This window comes from Astyanax mexicanus, chromosome 1 (genome assembly GCF_023375975.1).
Source record: "Astyanax mexicanus isolate ESR-SI-001 chromosome 1, AstMex3_surface, whole genome shotgun sequence".
Taxonomy (NCBI): Eukaryota; Metazoa; Chordata; class Actinopteri; order Characiformes; family Acestrorhamphidae; genus Astyanax; species Astyanax mexicanus.
In genome coordinates, this window is record NC_064408.1 from 89,715,342 (window position 1) to 89,736,697 (window position 21,356).

The 21,356-nt window shown below is 40.2% G+C and overlaps 1 protein-coding gene across 1 annotated transcript; it reads right to left on the reverse strand.

Annotated features, from left to right (window-relative positions):
* Window positions 1–2,640: 2,640 nt before the first annotated feature.
* On the reverse strand, window positions 2,641–15,386 carry tram1 (translocation associated membrane protein 1). The gene is made up of 11 exons (XM_049485448.1): window positions 15,135–15,386; window positions 12,901–12,964; window positions 11,257–11,378; window positions 10,914–11,030; window positions 10,768–10,826; window positions 9,278–9,362; window positions 8,944–9,014; window positions 7,864–7,968; window positions 6,859–7,002; window positions 5,106–5,251; window positions 2,641–3,750 (listed from the first exon to the last, which is right to left on the reverse strand). Exons 1-11 carry the CDS (start codon window positions 15,255–15,257, stop codon window positions 3,677–3,679), a joined length of 1,110 nt encoding a protein of 369 aa, XP_049341405.1. The 5' UTR covers window positions 15,258–15,386; the 3' UTR covers window positions 2,641–3,676.
* Window positions 15,387–21,356: the final 5,970 nt, after the last annotated feature.

Consider the following 21,356-nt stretch of genomic DNA (forward strand, 5'->3'; position numbering starts at 1 on the left):
TGAGAACATTAACATAAATCAACACAAAACATGAGCCAGACATATGTTCTATAAACCATGTTTCGGATTTGAATATAAACTGCACTACAGGTGTCTGAATACTTTTGGAGTCTCTAAACTTCTTGCTTGCATTCATTAAGCTGCATGAAACCTCAATACTAAGACTTCCTCTTTCCTGCCAGCGAGACTTTAGCAGATTAAACCTTGAGCTTTAGACAAAACAATTCTTTATCAACAGCTTCTGATAAGAACAGCAGTCACCCCCAGAACAGACCTTTAAATACGGTTCTTCAGAGTGTTCTTTTATAAACCCAATAGATCTATAAATAAACTTGACCATGAAATCAAGAAGCAGTTTAAATGCAAAAAACATTTTTTTTTTTTTTTTTTTAACAAACGGAAGTTTTTTGTGGAGGTTCAACACTAATGATTCCACTACTTTTAAAGAACAGTTTTCAATACTATATAGCACTATTCATGTTAAGAGATTCCTTTATTAAAGGCAAAGGTTCTGCCTAAATCATTAACACTCAAACAACCATTTAAACGCTTTAATGATCTTCATCCATGATCGAGACAAAACCACAAAAAATCTAAAATTTAAACACTTTAATGGTTCTTTGACTATTTAAAAAGTTCCAAAGTATAATGGAAATAATCTTTTTTTAAAGACATCTTTCTAGAAAATGTTCTATATAGCCCTAAAAAGGGTTTCCACTATTAGTACAGTGTAGTTCAACCGGACATGAGCAGTTTAGTCAAAAAAGGTGATGTGACAACATCAGTTGTAAAAAGCGATATACAATTTGATTTGAATTGAGTGATAATGTATTTATTAACCTGCTCTAAAATATCTGCATTTATTTAATTAATTAAATCCATTAATGGATGTTCTATTTCTCTGTAAAGCTGTTCCAAACATTTTTAAAATGTTTATGTATCTTCATCTGCAGATATGAACATCAGCTAAGAATGATCATACAAGTGCATTTCTACTAACCCTATGACAATAATGTATTTTAACTCTTGCAAAATATAAGGAAATGCAGTTTATTGATCTCTTGCTTAAATCTTGGTCGACAGCGCCACCACATGGTCAAAGCAATTACTTCACGACCAAATCAGGAAACATTTTTTTTTGCCGTACATCACATAGACAAAAATACTGGGACACTTGTCAATTTATATTTTCATTGTTCAGAGAACACTTTCAACTACATTTTGGAGCATTCATGAGAGATTTTGATTGCATACACTGTTCACAATCCTCAACTCATCACAAAAGGTATAGGATGGAGCACCATCTTTTTTTAGAGAACACAGAGTTCCTTTGCTCCACAGCTTAATGCTGGAGGCCTTTATACTCTAGCCCAAGCCTAGTATTAGACATGGTGCCAATAGGTCCATGTTTAACACACCATAATTACATGTTTACTAAGCTATTAGGCAGAGCAAAAGACAGTTTGATTGATTTAGTGGTTATGAATAACAACACAGAGAGAAAAATGCTATTTTTTAATTATTTTGATTATTACAGAATAGATTTGGACTATAAAACAAGTTATTGCACTTTTAATTATTATCTTATTTGTTTATAAACAATATTATTTTTAAAGCATACTGAGGGCATCACCAGTGCTAAAAGATGTTTGACCCTACTGTACATTAAATTAAAAAGAGTGTAATTAGTCCAGTTTAATTGGATAAACAACAGGACAATCTGAACAAAGATGTTTTTTTAAGGATTGGACACTTCTCATACATTTTGACCATGATCATGTGTATCGATAAATATTGTGTACAAATTTTTACCACATTGCCCAGGCCTACAAAACAACTAGGGGTAAGAAAAAAAATCAGTATTAAATATATAGCATATTGTTTTCACTTATATATTACTGATAAATGGCATCAAATATCAATATTTTTACTGACACATAGGCCCTCGCCCGCCATTAGACTTAAAGTTACTGCTTCATTACTCCACATGGAAGAATATTGAAGAAAATTTGTTGTCAAATTCTGTGAAAATGACACAGAAATCCATAATTCCTGGTATTTGATTTTCCGTGTATAATGTGAGTAATCATTGACCTGTTTTTATGCAGTGCAGTGTGTGAAATGTTCAATAAAAAGCTGACTCCAGTTGTAAATGAAAGGAACCAGCCTATCTAAGTTTTAAACTAGGGCTGGGAAGTTGAATTGCTGTTTAAATAATTGAGATCATCATTGTACATTTTTACATAAAGAAGCTGCCAGAAGATACACATTTTGCTTCTGTCAGAAACTTAAAAACCCTTAACTAAAACACAAGGATTGTATTGTTTAATATAAATCCTGCATGTAAGATTGAAGAGGTCTACTCTATTTGTAAAAAACAAAACATAAAATTTAAAGTAAAGGAAACAAGAGTTTGTGCATCACTTTAAATAGTGCTGTCACATAAAACAAATTGAGTTATACAAGAACTAAAAGAATTGTTCCTATATTTAAATAATATTGAGATTTTTTTTATTATATTGTCCAGCCCTATACTGAACTGCAAAAATAAATCATATTGTGACAGTCAGTTTCCATATCACCCATTCTTGAAAGGGAAACATACTTTACCAAAGACAAAACAAACAAAAAAAAGGCAGATTTTGATTCTCTCTTCTTCCACCGTTTATTGTTTTTCTTAGAACAAAATAAATTCTTAAGAAAATTATGAGCCAGGTTTATAAAAACACAAGCTATGAGTGGCAGGATGGATTAGACCACAGGGGAGAAAAAGAAAAGAAATATAAATGATTATTTATCATAAATTTCTCGATTAGGACAAAAGGGTTCAGGCAGTAGAGCAGCAAAGCACTGCAGTGCAAAACATAATCCAATAATAACCGAATGTTTATAACACCACTTTTGTACAATAAGGACACAAATTAAGCAAAATAACTGCTGCTGCTAAACACTGAATTACCAAAACACACGCACACACAGTTGGCTTTGAGAACCTGGATCTTTATGTATCATTGTTTGTTCCTATTCCATACCTGCTTTAAACACAGAAAGATCAATGTTCTGTACAGATTTTGGTCGAGTTAGGCACTTAGTTTATTCACCTTTCCAGCTGAACCCGACTGAGGCACAGCTGAACCACAAAATTGTGATGCATGTTGGGAAATGTAGGACAAAGCTTCAAGCGTACAGAAGCATGCAGCACTTGGACCCTTTCAGTCTGGGAGGGAAAAAAATAACAAAACAAAAAATAACAAAAAAATAAAAACTCAAAAGCAAATATCCAAAAACGAAAACAAACAAAACAAAAAGCGAACAGCTCATGCCCTCTTCCCTTACGCTTCTTGCGGCTGTAGACATTTCAGCGATGTTGGTGCACTACAGTAAAGGACAGGGCAGCAACTACCCAGTCATGTACATCTCTTAAGATACACAAGAGCTGCTCAGGGGTCTGTTCCAGACATACGGAGCCTATGCAATGCACATTTCCTCTTTTTCCTGCCCGCCTCGCCTTGTGAAGCCACGGTGAATTAGCTGAGGAGTTGAATGGGGGTCTTCTACAGCAGGAAAAATCAAACCTGCAGTGCAGGGGCTCTCCTGGAGCAGCTGAGAGGAGCACTGGGCTGGGGAATGATCCATAAATGGGCTGGGTAAGCAGGGAATGGATATCAGGGGTAACTTAGGATGATTTCTCCTTCTTCGCTCTCGGGGAACCTGCTCCATTGGTGCTGAGGGATCCATTCACGCCGTTAGCTGCAAAGAACAGCACAATGATATTTTATACCTATATGCAATGCAGATTTGAGGCAGGAGACACATACTACTGTAGCTTGTATTATCACAATAAAACAATAAAACATTGTCATTTAGAGCATTTATTTGCAGAAATAGAGAAATGACAAAATGCCCTTCAGACTTTAAATAATGCAAAGAAAACAAGTTTTAAGAGTTCAGAAATCAATATTTGGTGGAATAACCCTGGTTTTAATTACAGTTTTCATGCAGCTTGGCATGTTCTCCTCCGCCAGTCTTACACACTGCTTTTGGATAACTTCATGCCACTACTGGTGCAAAAATTCAAGCAGTTCATTTTGGTTTGATGTCTTGTTATCATCCATCTTACTCTTGATTATACTCCAGAGGTTTTTTAATTTGGTAAAATCAAAGAAATTCATCATTTTAAATGGTCTCTTACTTTTTTTCCAGAGCTGTATAATAGGAAATGAGAACAGTGTGAATTTTAATTTTGCTAAAAACAGCAAAAAAAAAAAAACAACAAAAAAAAAAACACTACCCTGATGTGATATTAGGGGTGGGTTTTATGGCACGATATTTCACAATATTAAAAAATGTTGGCGATATTATAAATAATTATTAATCATATCCTGTGGTAAATTAATATGTTCAGAACCCTGTTGCCCTGTGTATGTACTCCAGAACATCACCTGACACTCTGAATTACGAGGTCTTTAAAAAGTCAAAATACTAATACTGCTACAAATAAGCTAATGCTACAGCGCACTGAATTGATATGATTAGACTCGAGTGTCTTAAATAGTTAGCACACTTCTCTAATGTGGTAGCTAAATGGTTTCAGCACGTTTAGTTTGGTTAGCAGTAGGTGACCACACTGGTCCATCAATATTAGCAGCTTAATAATACTGGTCTACCACCTAGGTCAGACCAGCTAAACCATTAAACCTACAGGCTTATGAAATGATCTGCTGTGCTGGTTAGCAAGCTGGTTGAGCAGCCTAGCTCTTGACCAGCATAACAGATGATCTCATAAGCCTATGGGTTTGATGGTTTAGCTGGTCTGACCAGGGTGGTAGACCAGTTTAGTTAAGCTGGTAATACTGATGGGCCAGGGTGTGTTTTTACCTGGAAGAACAGCTTTTTAAACAGACTAGCAAATCATATTGCATTGTGGTATTAAGCGAACTGTAACACAACAGAACACTACAGATATAAATGTTTATGAAGCTTTAAACTGGAATGACTCTTCAGCAAGTCAAGATCACAGATTTTTACACTGGGTATAAACATTGTATTATTTGACTGGGAAAAGCAATGGCAAAAAAGTAATCATTAAACAAATGCACCCCCACCTTTCTTAGACTTCCCCTTTGCAGAGACAGACTTCTTCTTTAAGGAAACGGTCTGAGCATGCTCTCTCCACCGGCGTAGCTGAAAGTTGATGAATTTCCACATCATGAAGGCCTGAGTGGTGCAGATAGCAGCTAGCACAGTCACCCTGAGCAACAAACACACATTACAACATGCAGACTGTGAATATACTCATCTCAGAAAGCAATTATTTCAATATAAGACAGTGAGACGAATTACTGAGCAGCATTTCCTGAAAACAAACATGAAAATAAGTGTTTATGCAAACGTAATCTCATGCTGGAGGTGGCAATAGGAAGATATTTTATCATATTGCAATAGTTCCTATCATATTAATAACATATTTTTTTGTTAAGTATATTAAAGAAATAACCACTGCTTAAAAAAACTGTACTGTATTTAAATGCAAGGAGAATTTCTGTATTTTTCGCACTAAAAGGCGCACCTAAAATTCTTTAGATTCCCAAAAATCATCAGTGCGCTTTTTAATCTAGTGCACCTTAAAAATAAATTTTACCAGTCAGGTTGTAAGAAGCAGTAAAGACACTCCGCTAAAGCACAGTGTTATACAAGAGATTCAGTTTAGTTCTCCAGTACCGGGGCTGAAGTAGTATTAGCATTAGCTGCTAACCGCACTAGCTTTTTCACAGTTCAGAGGTGAGTATATCAGACTGTAGTTTGCGTGTTTACCATTTAAAACAAGCTACCTGGCATGAACTGCTAGCTAATATCATCCTGGCTTACCAGAACACTCCAGTTCCTCAGTGTAGCGCTGTCGGGTGGCATTAGCACTAGCAGTTAGAAGCTAATGCTAATACTCCAGCCTTAGTGCTGGAACAAATTGGGAATTCTAAGCTTAATGTAAATAAGCAGAAGATCTCTACTTACCCAAAAAAGGAGAGAAATCTGTGTAGATTTACATCCAGCACTCGTTTGACATCAGTTTTGTTTACTTAGCTTAGCTTTACTTAACTTAGTTATCTACCCTCCTACACCTCCTAAAGAAAAACTCCAGTGTAAAATGGACTTTTGGTGTAGTAAAACATAAAAAAAGTACTTACCTTTGACGAATGGCACAGCTCTGTTCTCCCACAGTGTCCCGAGATCCAGAAATTTTAACAGTTTGTCCAAACACCCTTCAGACTGGGTGACACGGGGCATAATTTGCAAGGAGGTTTGGAGCTACTTTGAGCTGGATAACTGTGGAAAAAGCAATTTATTGGGGCAAATTATGCCCCGTGTCATCCAGTCTGAAGGGTGTTTGGACAAACTGTTAAAATTTCTGGATCTCAAAATGCTGTAGGAGAACAGAGGAGTGCTATTCATCACAGGTAAGTACTTTATTTTACTATACCAAAAGTCCATTTCACCATTTTCTCTTTAAAATGTGCTTTATAATCCGGTGTGCCTTATGTACGAAAATAGACGTTCATTAATAATGCGCTTTATAAAACGTTGCAGCCTATATCGCAAAAAAAAAAAAGCGGTAATAGTCCAGTTTAATTGTATAAATTGAAGTAGAATTAAAATTTAAATCACTGTATGGAAGAGTATTTAAATAGTATTCTAAGCATGTCACCACTGATGCATTACTGACTTATTATAAATATTGTGTGCAGTATAAATATCTTTAAATATTTTTACCATATTGATCAGCCCTATTTCTTGCTATGTCAATCTCCAAGTTTCCAGTGGTATAACTGTGCTGTGCTGTTCTGTTGTGAGCTGTTCTACCTGACAAAGAGCACGTTGAAGTTTCCCTCGCTGAGGTTGAGCCCCTGTTGTTCAGCTCCAGCCAGACCAAAGCCCACAGTCAGCACAGACAGAGACAGGGTCAACAACCGAGCCAGCACGAAGAGTACAGCCCACACACTGAACCTGTACACAAATACACACACACAAACACACACACAAACACACACACAAACACACACACAAACACACACACAAACACACACACAAACACACACACACACACAAACACACACACAAACACACACACAAACACACACACACACACACAAACACACACACACACACACACACAAACACACACACACACACACGAAATTATAGCCATTTTATAATATCGCCTCTAATTTAATACAAGGACTGATAATCCCCTTTTCCTTTTCTTCCTTTCTGTTCTCTATTTATCTCTCTCTTTCTCATTTACTGAGACGCCCAAATTAGCTATAGCTCTCCATTATCTCTAACATTAACAATGAGCATGTGCCCATCACCTAATTCAATTTTATTGAATTAAACAGAACTGAATGGGACTGAACAAGTAAATATTTTTAACAATATTTTCATTTCAGGGAGTTAAAATTAGTTCATAGAAGGTGGAGTGTGAGAAAAGACTGTATCAGCAGGAGACATCTGAGTAAAGCTCAGTCTACCAGATAGAGTGTTAGAAGAGTCTGAGCAAAGATTGGTTTATAAGATAAAGGTGGGGGAGTTAGAGTGTAGTTTTGAGTTAAATTCTTATCTTTAGTGATGCATTATTATTTCCATGTTACTTAAGCTGCTTTACTAATGCTCGTTTTCTACAGCAAGTAAAATTATCTGTGTGAATTTAAATCTGGTTCAGTATGAAAAACTTTGAGCATAACCTTTTATTTTGGGATATAAAGGATTAAACCACATTTGGAGCCAAAAAGCTTTAATCTGTGCTTTAATTTGTGCACTAATAGCAGCTTGGTGTGATTATAAAAGTGCAGATGTTTGTAAACTCACCCGGTCTGTCTCTCCTCGTTGCTGAAATAAATGATCCGCGAGACGTGGAAGAGAAGCTCAACGAAGTAATGCAGCACCAGCAGCACCAGACCCAGACGGTTCAGACTGAAACACACAATAAGCACGTAAATAAACGATAGCACAAGTAAAATTCATCACTTAGCTTTTTTTAATACACAAAGCTTCTCATAAAAACGCATAAGTAATTATTATATTATGTCCCACAGCAGCTTTAGAGTGAGGGGTTGTTTAAAATGACCAGGATAAAAAGATGATGCTCCTATCATTTTTTGTTAGTGAAACAAACAAGACAGCTAATGTCACAATAACAATTAAATAATAAAACAACATTAAAGCTTGATTTCAATTTCAGTAATTTTGAGATGATCCCTGGCACTGGAACAGATGCTGTGATAGCCTTTTCATTTGTGCGACAAGGTGGAGAATATCATGCAGTCATAATAAGAAAAAGCAAAATCAGGAGGAGGGGGGGGAAGGGGGAAAAAAAAAAAAAAAAAAAAAAAGCACTTTAGTCATGAGTTTTCTTTATTTATTTTCTGAAATCTGACAAAGGCGGTAATCTCGCCCAATAAATGTTTAGAGGCTAAATAGCAAAATGTCTTAAAAGGCAGGATTGTTCTCAACTAAAGCTAGCGCAGTTAGACGTGCTTGTCTCAGCTGTGGTCTTGATGCATTTGATTCCTGGTCTGGACTCTGTTTTCTGGTCCAAGTATCATTAAAAGTTATTACAACTGGTGTGCGGGTTAGACTGAAGTGTAATAGCTTTGTTTCATCATAGCAACAAACAGAGCAAAACAATCTGAGCAAACAGAGCTGAGCTCTGGTACTGTAATTTGATGAACACTTTGTTTCATAACAAATTAGGTATTTTACTGTTAAATACCTCATTTTTGGCTTCATTTCTATTTAAATAAGAAAAGAGTGAAACCACATTCATTTCCATGCTTTTCTGCAATAAATATAAATGCATACACAACTAAAACACTTAGTTTAGGAGCCTCTACCAGGGAAATGTATAAATTGTAGTGTGAAAATGAAGTTGCCGAATGTTGTACATACTTTAGGATGTAAGCTCCCGCAATATGGACCAGGTACAGGCTGATATAAACCAGCTGACGGGGCATGTCCTCCTGGGAAGGGAAGAAAAAACATTCTGTGTAAGTACACAACAACACACAGACCTACTGTTAGTGCACAAACATGACTGACACTGTTTTGAACTGTTTTTATCGTAACAGCACAGCATTTCCTTCAGCTACTGTTTAGGAACCACTTCGAACCCCCAAGGGACACATCCGTCCCCTGACAATGATGGGAAGTGGGGTTGTTTCAGAATTGATGGAATCTGTAGCTCACACTGAAAAACGAGTCCTGCAAGACTTCACACACTCACCTTCTTGATCTTCTGGAAGTAGAGTTCAGGAATAGCGTGGAGCCAGTAGCCCAGCTGACAGATGTAGTAGAACTTCATCTGGAACCTGAATTAAACAGCACATCAAAGACAGAACCGGACATCAGTATTACAGCAAAATTCTGTCAAATCAGCAAAGCTTTAAGATAATGTTGCTAACAATTATTAAAAAACTACCCCACTAGTTAGCAAGGAGCGTGCTACATGCCAAATATCATAATATAATTTTCTCAATTTAGCTGAAGGGGGCTTTTTATTAAAGTTTTCCTTTCCAGCTCAAATGGTGCAGCAGTTACATGCTTGGTCTTGGCAAAAATGAAAGACATTGGCTTTAACATAGAGTTAAACCACAACGTAATCATATATGGAAACTTTGAAACTCTTGACCATAAAACTAAAGATGTATTATGGCATATTCTCTGTATTATAAACAGTAAGCTTTGGGAAAACCAGATGCAAAATGGTAATCAACCAAAGAAAAATTCCTGCAAATACGATTTTTAAACAAATCATTTGCGAACTCAAGAGGCTAAAGACAATGGACTCCAAAACTAAAATATATATATATTTTTAATTAGGTGTTGTTTAATTAATCAATTAATTAATATTTGAATAATGCATGGTTGGAAATTGATGGTGCAGACTTTGTGTAAGGAAATTGATTTGCTGTGATTGAAAAATATGTATAATTTGTGATAATTTTGTAATGTACTTTGAAAATAATTAATAAAGTTTGTTTTAAAAAGCAAAACTGATGTGTCCACTTAAGGTGGAACAGATATTTCCAAAACACACAACTGCTTTTTAATGTCAGTCACTTCTTTTTCAGTCTCTTTGCTTGTGTGAGCTGGAGCAAATATTAGTACTTTCTTATACACTTTTCCCTCATTTCAGCTAGACCACTTAACAGCTGTACCATTTAAGGTGGAACTCTGCAGTTTGCTAAGTGCACTTTAATAATAACTTATAAAGGTCTCCTCATTATGGTTGAGTTTATCTGTCATTATGATGAAGACACAGTGATGAGTGATGATAATGTTGCTGAAAGAATACAATCTCCTATTAATCTACTCGTCACACACTGATCAAATCAGCCTTCCCTCACTCAGCTACACTATGTTAATCACACACCCACTAACACACAATGTAATTATTTGACCCTATAAAGCATAAGGGTTCTCCAGTCATTCGTTAGTGAATGTATCAATCACACACTGACAGATCCTAAAATGACTTTGTTTACAAACAATGTCACATAGCAAAATATGAATCATTTATATATTGTGAAGATTAAACTTTGATTAAATTGAGTTTAATCAAATAATCATATAAACAAATCTAATATGATGTGTATGCTCTGATAAATTGATGACATATTGGGATTGAAATCATGGATACCTGAAGTGAAAGTTTACTGATTATAAAGAATTCTACAGTAGCACAGAGTGGTAATCACAGAGAAGGCTACTTACGGCATCAGGGTGTGGGGGTAGCCTTCCCAGAGGCTGACCGGGTTGGACAGGATATGCTCCTACAGTGAATGACAGAAAAATGAATGGCACACCACAGACTAGTGTTGTCTTTAGAGTAAAAGAGATGTGTGGTGAATTGTTCTTACAGAGACGAGAATGCTGGCTCCCCACGCACATGAGAAGAGGTAAAAAGCACTCAGCTGGCCGGACTCATTAAACTTGCTGTGTTTGGTCTTGGAGAAGTGCATCTTCCTGTTAATTTTCTGTAGAGGAAGACATAAAAGGTCAGTAAAGACATAAGACCATCACTACACCTACACTCATCTTTAGTCAGTGTACTCATATGGGTTATAATACAGGCAGTATAAAGAAATAGATCCCGGTTAATCAAAGCAATGAAAGCAAGACACAAAACCTAATAACCTAAAAAGAGGTAAAAGTTAATTCAGTGCTGTGAATAACACAATCAGATAGTCTTTAAACACTTACATCAAGAATGTACTCCTGAATAATGGCGTGCATAATAATAGCCACCAGCATGTAGAAGAAGACGGTAGCCACATCCTTCAGCCCGTGCTGAAAGTAATTGATAGTTGTTTCCTCTGGGCCTTCTGTTGAACAGACAGACAAACACACACATGATTTCCAGAATTGTTTCACTATAAATTAGCAGTAACTTTCTGAAAGACCTATATATCTGCTTTATAAAGCATGTCAGCAAGTTGCTAATCAAGAGGGTCCTAAAGCTTTTAAGTAATAAGTAGAAGAGGAATTTTCATCTCACTGGCAACTGGTCGACTTTAAAGGACCATATGTTTGCACACAGACTCTAAATGGTGTTTCAGCTAGTAAAAAAAAAAGTTTCCTAATGCCCTTAGAGTGGTTTAAGAAGGTTGCCTCTGTAGATCCCTTATCTAAATGACCAGGCTGACCTTGCTTGGTTTGAGTTTTGCAGTTTATACTTTTATATTATTTGAAACACAGAACAGATTTTCCTACCACTGCTTTGCTGATGACACTCCGCTATACCTGTCGTTCTCACCAGATGATCACTCAATCTCTGCACGAATATCACAGTGTCTCTCAGACATATCCGCATGGATGAAGGAACATCACCTCCAACTAAACCTCTCAAAGACTGAACTTCTGGTCATACCAGCAAAACCTTCTATTCAACACAACTTTGCCATAACCATCGACTCTCTCTCTCTCTCACCGACAAAGGTTGCTAGGAACCTGGGTGTCATGGTTGATGACCAGCTTCTCTTCACGCACCATGTGGCCTCAGTTGCTCGATCCTGCCGCTTTGCGCTTTACAACATCGGAAAAATTCGACCGTTTCTGACGCAACAGGCCACCCAACTCCTGGTACAAGCTGTGGTAATCTCACGCCTCGACTACTGCAATGCCGTACTAACTGGCCTCCCGGCCTGTGTAGTAAAACCACTACAGATGATTCAGAATGCAGCAGCACGTCTGGTCTTCAACCAGCCAAAACGGGCACATGTCACTCCGCTGCTCATTGAGCTCCACTGGCTACCGGTTGCTGCTCGCATCAAATACAAAGTGCTTACAATCGCCTACAAGGTGATGACAGTACAGGCTCCTTCCTACCTGCACTCGCTCCTGAAGGCTTACGCTACCTCAAGGCCGCTGCGCTCCTCCAATGAACGTCGCCTCGCTTTGCCAAACACTCACACAAAGCAATCCAGACTGTTCTCATACAGAGTTCCCCAATGGTGGAACAAACTACCTTCCACTACCAGATCAGGAGAATCTCTCGCTATCTTTAAGAAACTCCTGAAGACAGAGCTCTTCAAAGAGCACTTACTCTCCTAACACCTCTAACAAACTAACTAATTCTAACCTCATCTCCTTCTTCCTCTTCTCTACTCCTCTATCCCATTATTTCCCTCTGACCTCCTTAAGGCCCTATCTATAGATCCTTTATTTTTAACTCCTATTATTTATGTACTTAACCTCTTCTATTATTTGCACTTCAATATTGTAAGTCGCTTTGGACAAAAGCGTCTGCCAAATGTAATGTAATGTAATGTAAAGATACATTTACTCCATTAAAAAGCAAACATCTGCAATGTGACTGCTAAGTGATCAGAATATTCTTACACTTACCGTTAGCTGTTACTGTGACGTTGTACTGGACCGTTATGAACAACACTGCAATTTTTGATGTGATCTGTAACAAAAAAGCAGCACAGTCAATATCATTTATACTATAGTAGTGCCTGCACATGTCACTCATGTTAATATTGACTTCCTCTCACAACAGAAAGCCTAATGCAACTAATAGCGGTCATAATCCCTTGAACATTTATGAATGGCTATTTTTGTGATGTTGAGATTCCTGGCGATATGAACATATTTGATTTTTTCATGAGTATACTACTGCAAGAAAACATTATTAAAAGTTTATTCAGTATAAACGTTTTAAACATTTAGCAAAAACAAAAATAAATCTGTAAACCTCTGCCTGTTTTTTAAACAATAGTAACATACCAAAAGTAATGAAACAAAAGAAATAATGTATTGTAAAACTGGACAATACGGCAAAATCTATGTCATAATATATATTTTTTTATTTCGGGCGACACAATACAAATTTGATATTGCTCGATATGATCAGTTCAAAAGTCACCACCCTTGGTGTATGTAATCATTCACTGACAGAGTTCAGTGATATGATAAAAAAATATATCACAATATTTAAAGACTTTTACATGATACACAGGATTTATCGTATTTTGACACGCAGACAAAATGCATCAGCAGCAGCGGATTTTGCTACCCTGCTATTAATATGCTCTTTCATTTTTGCTGCACAACTTCCAATTTAATGCTTTTTTCCCCTACACTTTCTATAATGAAATGTACAGCTGGGTCTGTGTTAATCACAGACTGATATTATTGATATGCTTATTGTCGATGTCCTTAGAACATTTATCATTAAACAATAAAAAAATAATTACATAAAACAAATAAGTTATATTGTCCAGCTCTAATGTAATGTAACAAAATAACTACCACAATACAATAATAGTAAAGAACATTTAGAACATGCATATAAACGGCAAACTGATTTCATGAGAGAATAATGCCATTTATGTATATTTGCAATTTCAGAGTAAGAATAAAATGTCATATTAGCATTTCAGGCATTAAAATATTTTTTTGCTGCAGCACCTTAAGTGCTTGTCTGTGAGTGGAAAGTGAATTATTTATGTTAATGTTATAAATGATGTTAATAAAGAAAAAAACACACAAAAGCAACAACAGTTATTCATTTAGTTATTTAGTTGTAACGGGTAAAAGCAGGTAAATAAATAAAGCTATCATTACAGTTCACTCTGCAAACCTAATTATATATCTGTAAGTTAGTAATGCCACGACATCCGTTCTTCTCGCTACGCCTACAGAAAAACTACAACTCCCATGATGCACCGCGTCTGCTATAGCCTGGCGCTACTTTTTAGAAAGAAAGAGGCTAAACTTTAAATGTAGAACTGACCGGGCACAGGATTTAGACACAGATTTGGATAATTTAGTTGTCTTTAAATGAGCAGGTGTGTGATTAGACCGGTCTCTGTTGTGAGTGCGTGCGTGTGTGCACGTGAGACTTTGTGTGTGCGTCCACTGAATGCCACGTAACACTAAAGCTGCACAGACTCTCAGTCAGAGAAATACTGCTGAATAAACTCACTGAGGTCACTAATATTAATAATTGGCTCCCTTAACCCCACCAAAGAGGGGTACAATCGGACAGAGCCCGTTTTTAGCTCTAATGTCGGTAATACCGCGCATCTTAACAGCTGTTTCTCTTTACTGTGAGGTGCCTAGTCTGAAACCGCTGTAACACTGGTTGTTTTTACCATAACACGCGCAAAACATGACTTATGAGCTTATTTTAGATCTCTTTAGATGTAAAAAACGAATATAGCTACAGTTATTCTCAGCTTATTGTCGATTTTCCCGTTCCACCTTAAATAGTGCAGCACTTACATTAGCTAACGTTGAAGCCTCCGCTTCACCCGCACACTGTAACTGCTGCACCATTTAAGGTGGAACGGGAAATTCGACAAGAAGCTGCTGAATAAGAAACAAACACAAACAATTAGGTTTATACTATCCGTATATGAGACTAAAAGCCAAGTAGAATAAAATAAGAAACCAAAGGAGTAAAAATGAGTAAATACTAACAACATCTCTTGCCAACTGTGATTTAAAAGCCATAACTCATTAACTGGAGCTCAGACCCACCAAAACACATCGAACAGACACTTCACACCTCAATAAACCCCCTGGCCCTGAAATGATCCCAAAATAAAACAGAAAATCAGACCAAATCCCACCTCGAACATCAGCCCCAGCAGGAACAGCATGGCCACACAGGACACTATGTCTGCGTGGTTCTGTATCACGAACTCGTGGCTCAGAACCGGCGGGTTCTTGTTGCTCTTCTTCCTGATCCCCATCCTGCTGGATTCCCGCTGAAAGCACCTCCAAACTTCTGGACTCGGAGCTGTAAAAGTGAAGAGGACCGACTGACTGATCTCCGCTCAACTCACAGCCCACAGCTCTGCGCTGATCACAGCTTCATTCACACTACAGCCCCGCCGAGCCCGCCGCCCCCTGCCGGCCCGGAGGCTGTTGTTGCTGCTGCTGCTGCCCGCCCTGCTCTACGTGTGATGTGTAAAACCCTGTACTGTACTGTTCACTGAGTGTTTAAAAAATTAAACATTACCACTGATAAACTGTAAAAAAAATATATATATATGATTGGATTTGCAACCGTGAGAAGCGTCGTATCTCTACTGTAAAAAGCATTTTGAAGAAAGTCTCTGCAATAAAGGGTCCTGGAGTTTTTAAACGACATGTACACAGAGTTTTAATGTCGCAGGCAGTTTGCACAGATTATACACAAGTGAGGTTTAAACGAATGAACTTAGTATCATATGTTTAGTAGTATGTGTGGTGTAAAAAAATTATGGTACTGGTATTGTGAATTCCTCATGAATTTATTGTATTTATTGATGTATGTATGTATGTATGTTGTAAATGCTATAAGCCCTTATTAAGTGATTGTCAACTATACATGGTTTTCTGTCTTCCAGAACAACAAGGCACCATATTTGGCCGGCAGCCAATCAAAACAGAGAAATTAGCTTTCTTAAGAACAGAGAAAATTACGATATTGGCCCTTTAAAAATATAAGAAGAAGGAATAAATATTAGGGAACTTCACTTTCCATTTTCCACATCAGTTAATGTTTTAGAGGAACTAATGTTGTTTTAGAGGTTTGGTGTGAAACTGTGTGTCATGTCTGGTGCTGAAAGCACGTCTGTGTCTCCCACATCCAGCTCTATCTGCGATTCTCACAGTAACAACTACAATACCCAGAACGCACCACTCCATGACACAACACACACTCCCGATCACATGACACGTCACATGACGCCACCAGGAAGTCCCGAGTACTGATTACTCAGTGTATTTAAGGACCATGCTCACGCTCACACCTCGCCGAGTATCTGTTTGGTAAATCCTACAATACAAAGCGTTTCTCTTGCCCTTGCTTTTCTCCGTGTATGATCTTGTTTTTGTTTTCTACCGACTTTGATTTTTGCCTGCTCCCTTGTGTTGGATTACCGTGTATGACCTGGACTGTTTATTGTACTCTGGATTTTTGCCTACCCTGTGATACTGCCTACCCGTGTATGAACTCTGGACTGTCCGCCGGTTATGGTATGGTTTCTCTACACTGTGCATTTTTGGTACTGACCCTGTTTCTGTTGACTACCCCTGTCTACTCTATAACTTTAATAAAAGTTATTTTATTGTATCTGCACCAGTCTCATTCCTGTCTGGCCCTGACAAGATACTCGGCCATAATGACAGAGACTGCGGATACAGAGTCTATTAAGTCTGGTTTGGCTAACCAGGGTCGGCTTTTAGGTCAGCACCAGCAAACGCTCGCTGGTGTGACCCAAGCTGTTGACGAGCTAGCACGCCACCAGGTTAACCAACAGCAGCAGCTAGCCGAGATTATAAGTCATCTCCGGGGTTTATCCACCCAGAACCCTAGCCCAGTGGTTAGTCCTGTAGCCAGCCCTAACGAAACTACTACTCCCTTTTTCGCTGTGTGTAAACCCGAAGTCTATGACGGTAACACTGAGAAGTGTAATGGGTTTCTGCTCCAGTGCTCCGTGTTTTTTAGCAACTCACCTCCTGCTTCTGATAAAGCTAAAATCGGGTTTATAATTTCTCGGTTGTCTGGCAAGGCTTTGGACTGGGCTACAGCTATTTGGGAGAACATTTCTGAATCCAGCTACGACACTTTTTTGTCTATTTTTCGCAGCGTTTTTGATCATACACGCTATGGGCAATCTAGTGGAGAGCTTCTGATTACCTTGAAGCAGGGTAAACTATCTGTGGCAGCCTTTGCTCTGGAGTTCCGTACGTTGGCTGCTAGCAGCGGTTGGAACGACCCTGCTCTCATCTCCATGTTTCGACACGGACTTAACCCTGAGATTCAAAGAGAACTTGCATGCAAGGACGACTCACTCACCCTGGATCAGCTGATCGCTCTGTCTATCCGTCTGGATCAACTCCTTTCCCGTAAGCCCAAAGCTGTTAGCCACACTCCTGCGGTTCGCCCTGCACTACTCCAGTCCGGGAATCCAGTTCCGGAATTTGCGCCTGCACCCATCTCTGAACCCATGGAAATCACACGATCCAGATTACCCGTCGCTGAGAGGCAGCGTCGCATGCTCCTTCACCTGTGCCTCTATTGTGGTGGTTCAGGTCATCTGAGGGCTAACTGTGAACTCCGGCCCAATTCTGCTCAAGCGTCTGCTCTGGGACAGCGCGTGGAGAGTACTCCACGCGCTAACGTGGTATGTACCCCTGTTTCTGAACTTAAAGAAAAATGTTTCATGTTGCCTGTTATTATTACCACTCCAACGGATGTGTTTTGTGTCTCAGCGCTTGTAGATTCTGGGTCGGAGGGGAACTTTATCAGCCTGGACCTGGTGGAGGAGCACGCCATACCCACGAAAGTTCTCCCCAAGTCGATCTCCATCCATGCCATCGATGGAAAGACTGTACGCTCCAAACCTGTGACCCTGCAGACTCTTCCTCTCACCCTTCAAGCCAGCGCTCTACATGTGGAACAGCTCTCTCTCTATGTGCTCCCATGCACAGAACATCCCCTGGTTTTGGGAGCGCCATGGCTAAAGACACACGACCCCGTCATTTCATGGAGCCTGGGAGACATCACTGCCTGGTCTCCTTTCTGCCGTGAGAACTGTTTATCTTTAAATTCACTCTCTTTACAATCTACCTCTGTTGAAAGCCCTAATTCTGTAGATACCCCTGCTATTCCCTCCGAGTACTATGACTTTTCTGATGTGTTTAGTAAAGCTAAAGCTACCGAGTTACCTCCGCATCGCCCCTATGATTGCTCTATTGATTTACTAGAGGGTTCTGTACTGCCCAAAGCTCGTGTGTACCCATTGTCTCGTGATGAGGAGAAGGCTATGGAGGAGTATGTTAGTGAAGCTCTTGCGCAGGGTTTCATTCGCCCATCCAAATCCCCTGTTGGCTCCGGTTTCTTCTTCGTGAAGAAGAAGGATGGGGGTTTGAGACCCTGCATAGATTACAGAGGATTAAACGACATTACTAAAAAGTTCACTTACCCGCTTAATCCCAGCAGCTCTTGAACAGTTACGTAATGCCGTGTACTTCACCAAGCTCGATCTCCGTAGCGCTTATAATCTCATTCGCATCAGGGAAGGTGACGAATGGAAAACGGCGTTTTCCACCACCAACGGCCACTATGAATACCTGGTCATGAGCTACGGTCTTGCTAACGCCCCAGCTATATTCCAGTCGTTTATGAATGACATATTTCGCGACCTCATTAATCATTCTGTTGTCCTTTTTATAGACGATATCCTTATCTATTCACCAGATCTCCCCACACACATTCAGCATGTCCGTCAAGTTCTCCAACGCCTGAGAGAACATAGTCTGTTTGCCAAAGCCGAGAAATGTGAGTTCCATACTCAAAGGGTCACATTTCTCGGCTACGTTATCAGTTCCTCCGGTGTCCTTATGGACGATGACAAAGTAACTGCCGTTACTAGTTGGCCTGTGCCCCAGACCATTAAAGAACTCCAGCGATTCCTTGGCTTCGCTAATTTTTATAGGCGGTTCATCCGTAACTTTAGCTCCATTGCTGCGCCCCTTACTGCCCTCACTAAGGGGGCTGCTAAAATCCTGAAATGGTCAACCGAAGCGGATCGCGCTTTCTGTGAGCTGAAAGCTGCGTTCATTTCAGCCCCTGTACTTAGGCACCCTAATCCCGAGTTTCCCTTCGTAGTGGAAGTGGACGCTTCCGAATCGGGTGTTGGTGCGGTTCTCTCTCAGCGTAGTGGGTCGCCACCCAAATTGTTTCCTGTAGCCTTCTTCTCACGCAAGCTGTCCCCTGCGGAGCGTAACTATGGGATAGGGGATAGGGAACTTCTTGCTGTGAAATTAGCTCTAGAAGAATGGCGTCACTGGCTGGAGGGGTCCGTTCATCCGTTTACTGTGTATACTGATCACAAGAATTTGGAATACCTCCGCACGGCTAAACGACTTAATCCGAGACAAGCACGTTGGTCTCTTTTTTTCTCTCGATTTAACTTCTCAATCTCGTTCCGTCCGGGAAACCGTAATACTAAAGCTGATGCGCTGTCCAGGGTTTACAGCACTGTGGACAGCGCATCCCAGCCCCAGGAGGCTGAACGCATTCTTCCTCCCTCTGTTCAGATCGCAGCCATTCAATGGGAGTTAGACGATCAGATTCGCCAAAGTAACGCTAATCAGCCCGATTCTGAGGACTGTCCTCAGGGTAAAACGTTCGTACCCGTCCAGTTTCGAGACAGGCTCATCACCTGGGCTCATTCCGCTTTAACCTCTGGTCATCCTGGTGTCACACGCACGTTACAATTACTCTCTGCCCGTTACTGGTGGAATTCTATGCGTGCTGATGTTCACTCATTCGTTACCTCCTGCTCTGTTTGTGCGCAATGTAAAACGCCTAAAACCCTTCCAGCCGGTAAGCTACTACCTCTCCCTGTACCTGAGAGACCTTGGTCGCATATTGCTGTTGATTTTGTCACTGATCTGCCTGTATCTGAGGGTTATACTACAGTTCTCACTGTTGTTGATCGTTTCTCTAGAGGGGTTAAATTTATTCCATTCCCAGCTCTGCCTACTGCCTTCCAAACTGCTCAAGCTATTTATATGCATGTATTTAGACACTTTGGTATCCCCGAAGATATTTTGTCTGACCGTGGTCCTCAATTTACCTCTCGTGTGTGGAAGGCATTTTTTGAACATCTCGGTGTACATGTCAGTCTCACTTCTGGTTTCCACCCTACATGTAATGGTCAATGTGAGAGGGTTAATCAGGAACTCGGGAAATTCCTCCGCACATACTGCTTCAAACATCCCACTGATTGGTCACAATACCTCGTTTGGGCTGAAATTGCACAAAACTCCTTAGTTAATACTACCTCTGGCCTCACCCCCTTTCAGTGTGTTCTGGGTTTTCAGCCTCCCCTAGCTCCCTGGACAGCGGTGTCCACTGATGTGCCGGCTGTGGATGAATGGATGAAGCGCAGTGAGCAGGTGTGGGAAGACACGCATCGTAAAGTCTCTGAGGTACTGCGTGTGTACAAGGAGCGTGCTGACAAGCACCGTGGTGACAGCCCTGACTACCAACCAGGAGATCGGGTGTGGCTTTCTACCCGGGACTTTAGGTTTGAGGGTAGTTGTAGAAAACTCCTGCCTAAGTTTATTGGTCCTCTTAAGATTTTGTCACGTATTAATGAAGTTACTTACAAGGTGGAGTTACCCCCTCAGTATCGTATTAATAATTCTTTTCATGTATCTCTCCTCAAGCCTATGGTCCTGGGTCCGCTCGCTGACGCTGCACCGGCTGATGTTCCACCCGCGGCTGTGGAGGGGGAGGGGTCGTCCACGTATGCTGTCCGGGAGGTGCTGGATTCACGCAGACGTGGGGGTGTGCTCCAATACCTTATCGATTGGGAGGGGTATGGTCCGGAGGAGCGTTGTTGGGTGGCTGCCAAAGACGTGCTGGACCCTGCCTTGCTCGTGGAGTTTCATGCTCGTTTTCCTGGTAAGCCTGCTCCTAGGCCCCGTGGACGTCCCAAGCGTCCTCCGACCTCCTCTGCTCCAACTCGTCGGGTTTCTCGCTCTGGTGAGCCCCGTCTGTCTGGCACCTCCGCTCCGACACCTGCACCTCCCGCCGGTACTCCCTGTCCGCCGGGTGGTCGTCGCCGGGGTCGGCCCCGTTCTGCCTCCGCTCCGGTTCCTCAGGGGGAGGGTACTGTCATGTCTGGTGCTGAAAGCACGTCTGTGTCTCCCACATCCAGCTCTATCTGCGATTCTCACAGTAACAACTACAATACCCAGAACGCACCACTCCATGACACAACACACACTCCCGATCACATGACACGTCACATGACGCCACCAGGAAGTCCCGAGTACTGATTACTCAG

Bases quoted from the DNA above. Each gene is read 5' to 3' on its own strand.
- tram1 (XM_049485448.1), bottom strand. From the start codon at position 15,257: ATGGGGATCAGGAAGAAGAGCAACAAGAACCCGCCGGTTCTGAGCCAC. The intron at 11,031-11,256 runs GTAAGTGTTTAA...CTTCCTCTACAG, and splicing joins TTCAGGAGTACATTCTTGAT to AAAATTAACAGGAAGATGCA. The intron at 9,015-9,277 runs GTGAGTGTGTGA...TTCCCTTCCCAG, and splicing joins ACTTCCAGAAGATCAAGAAG to GAGGACATGCCCCGTCAGCT.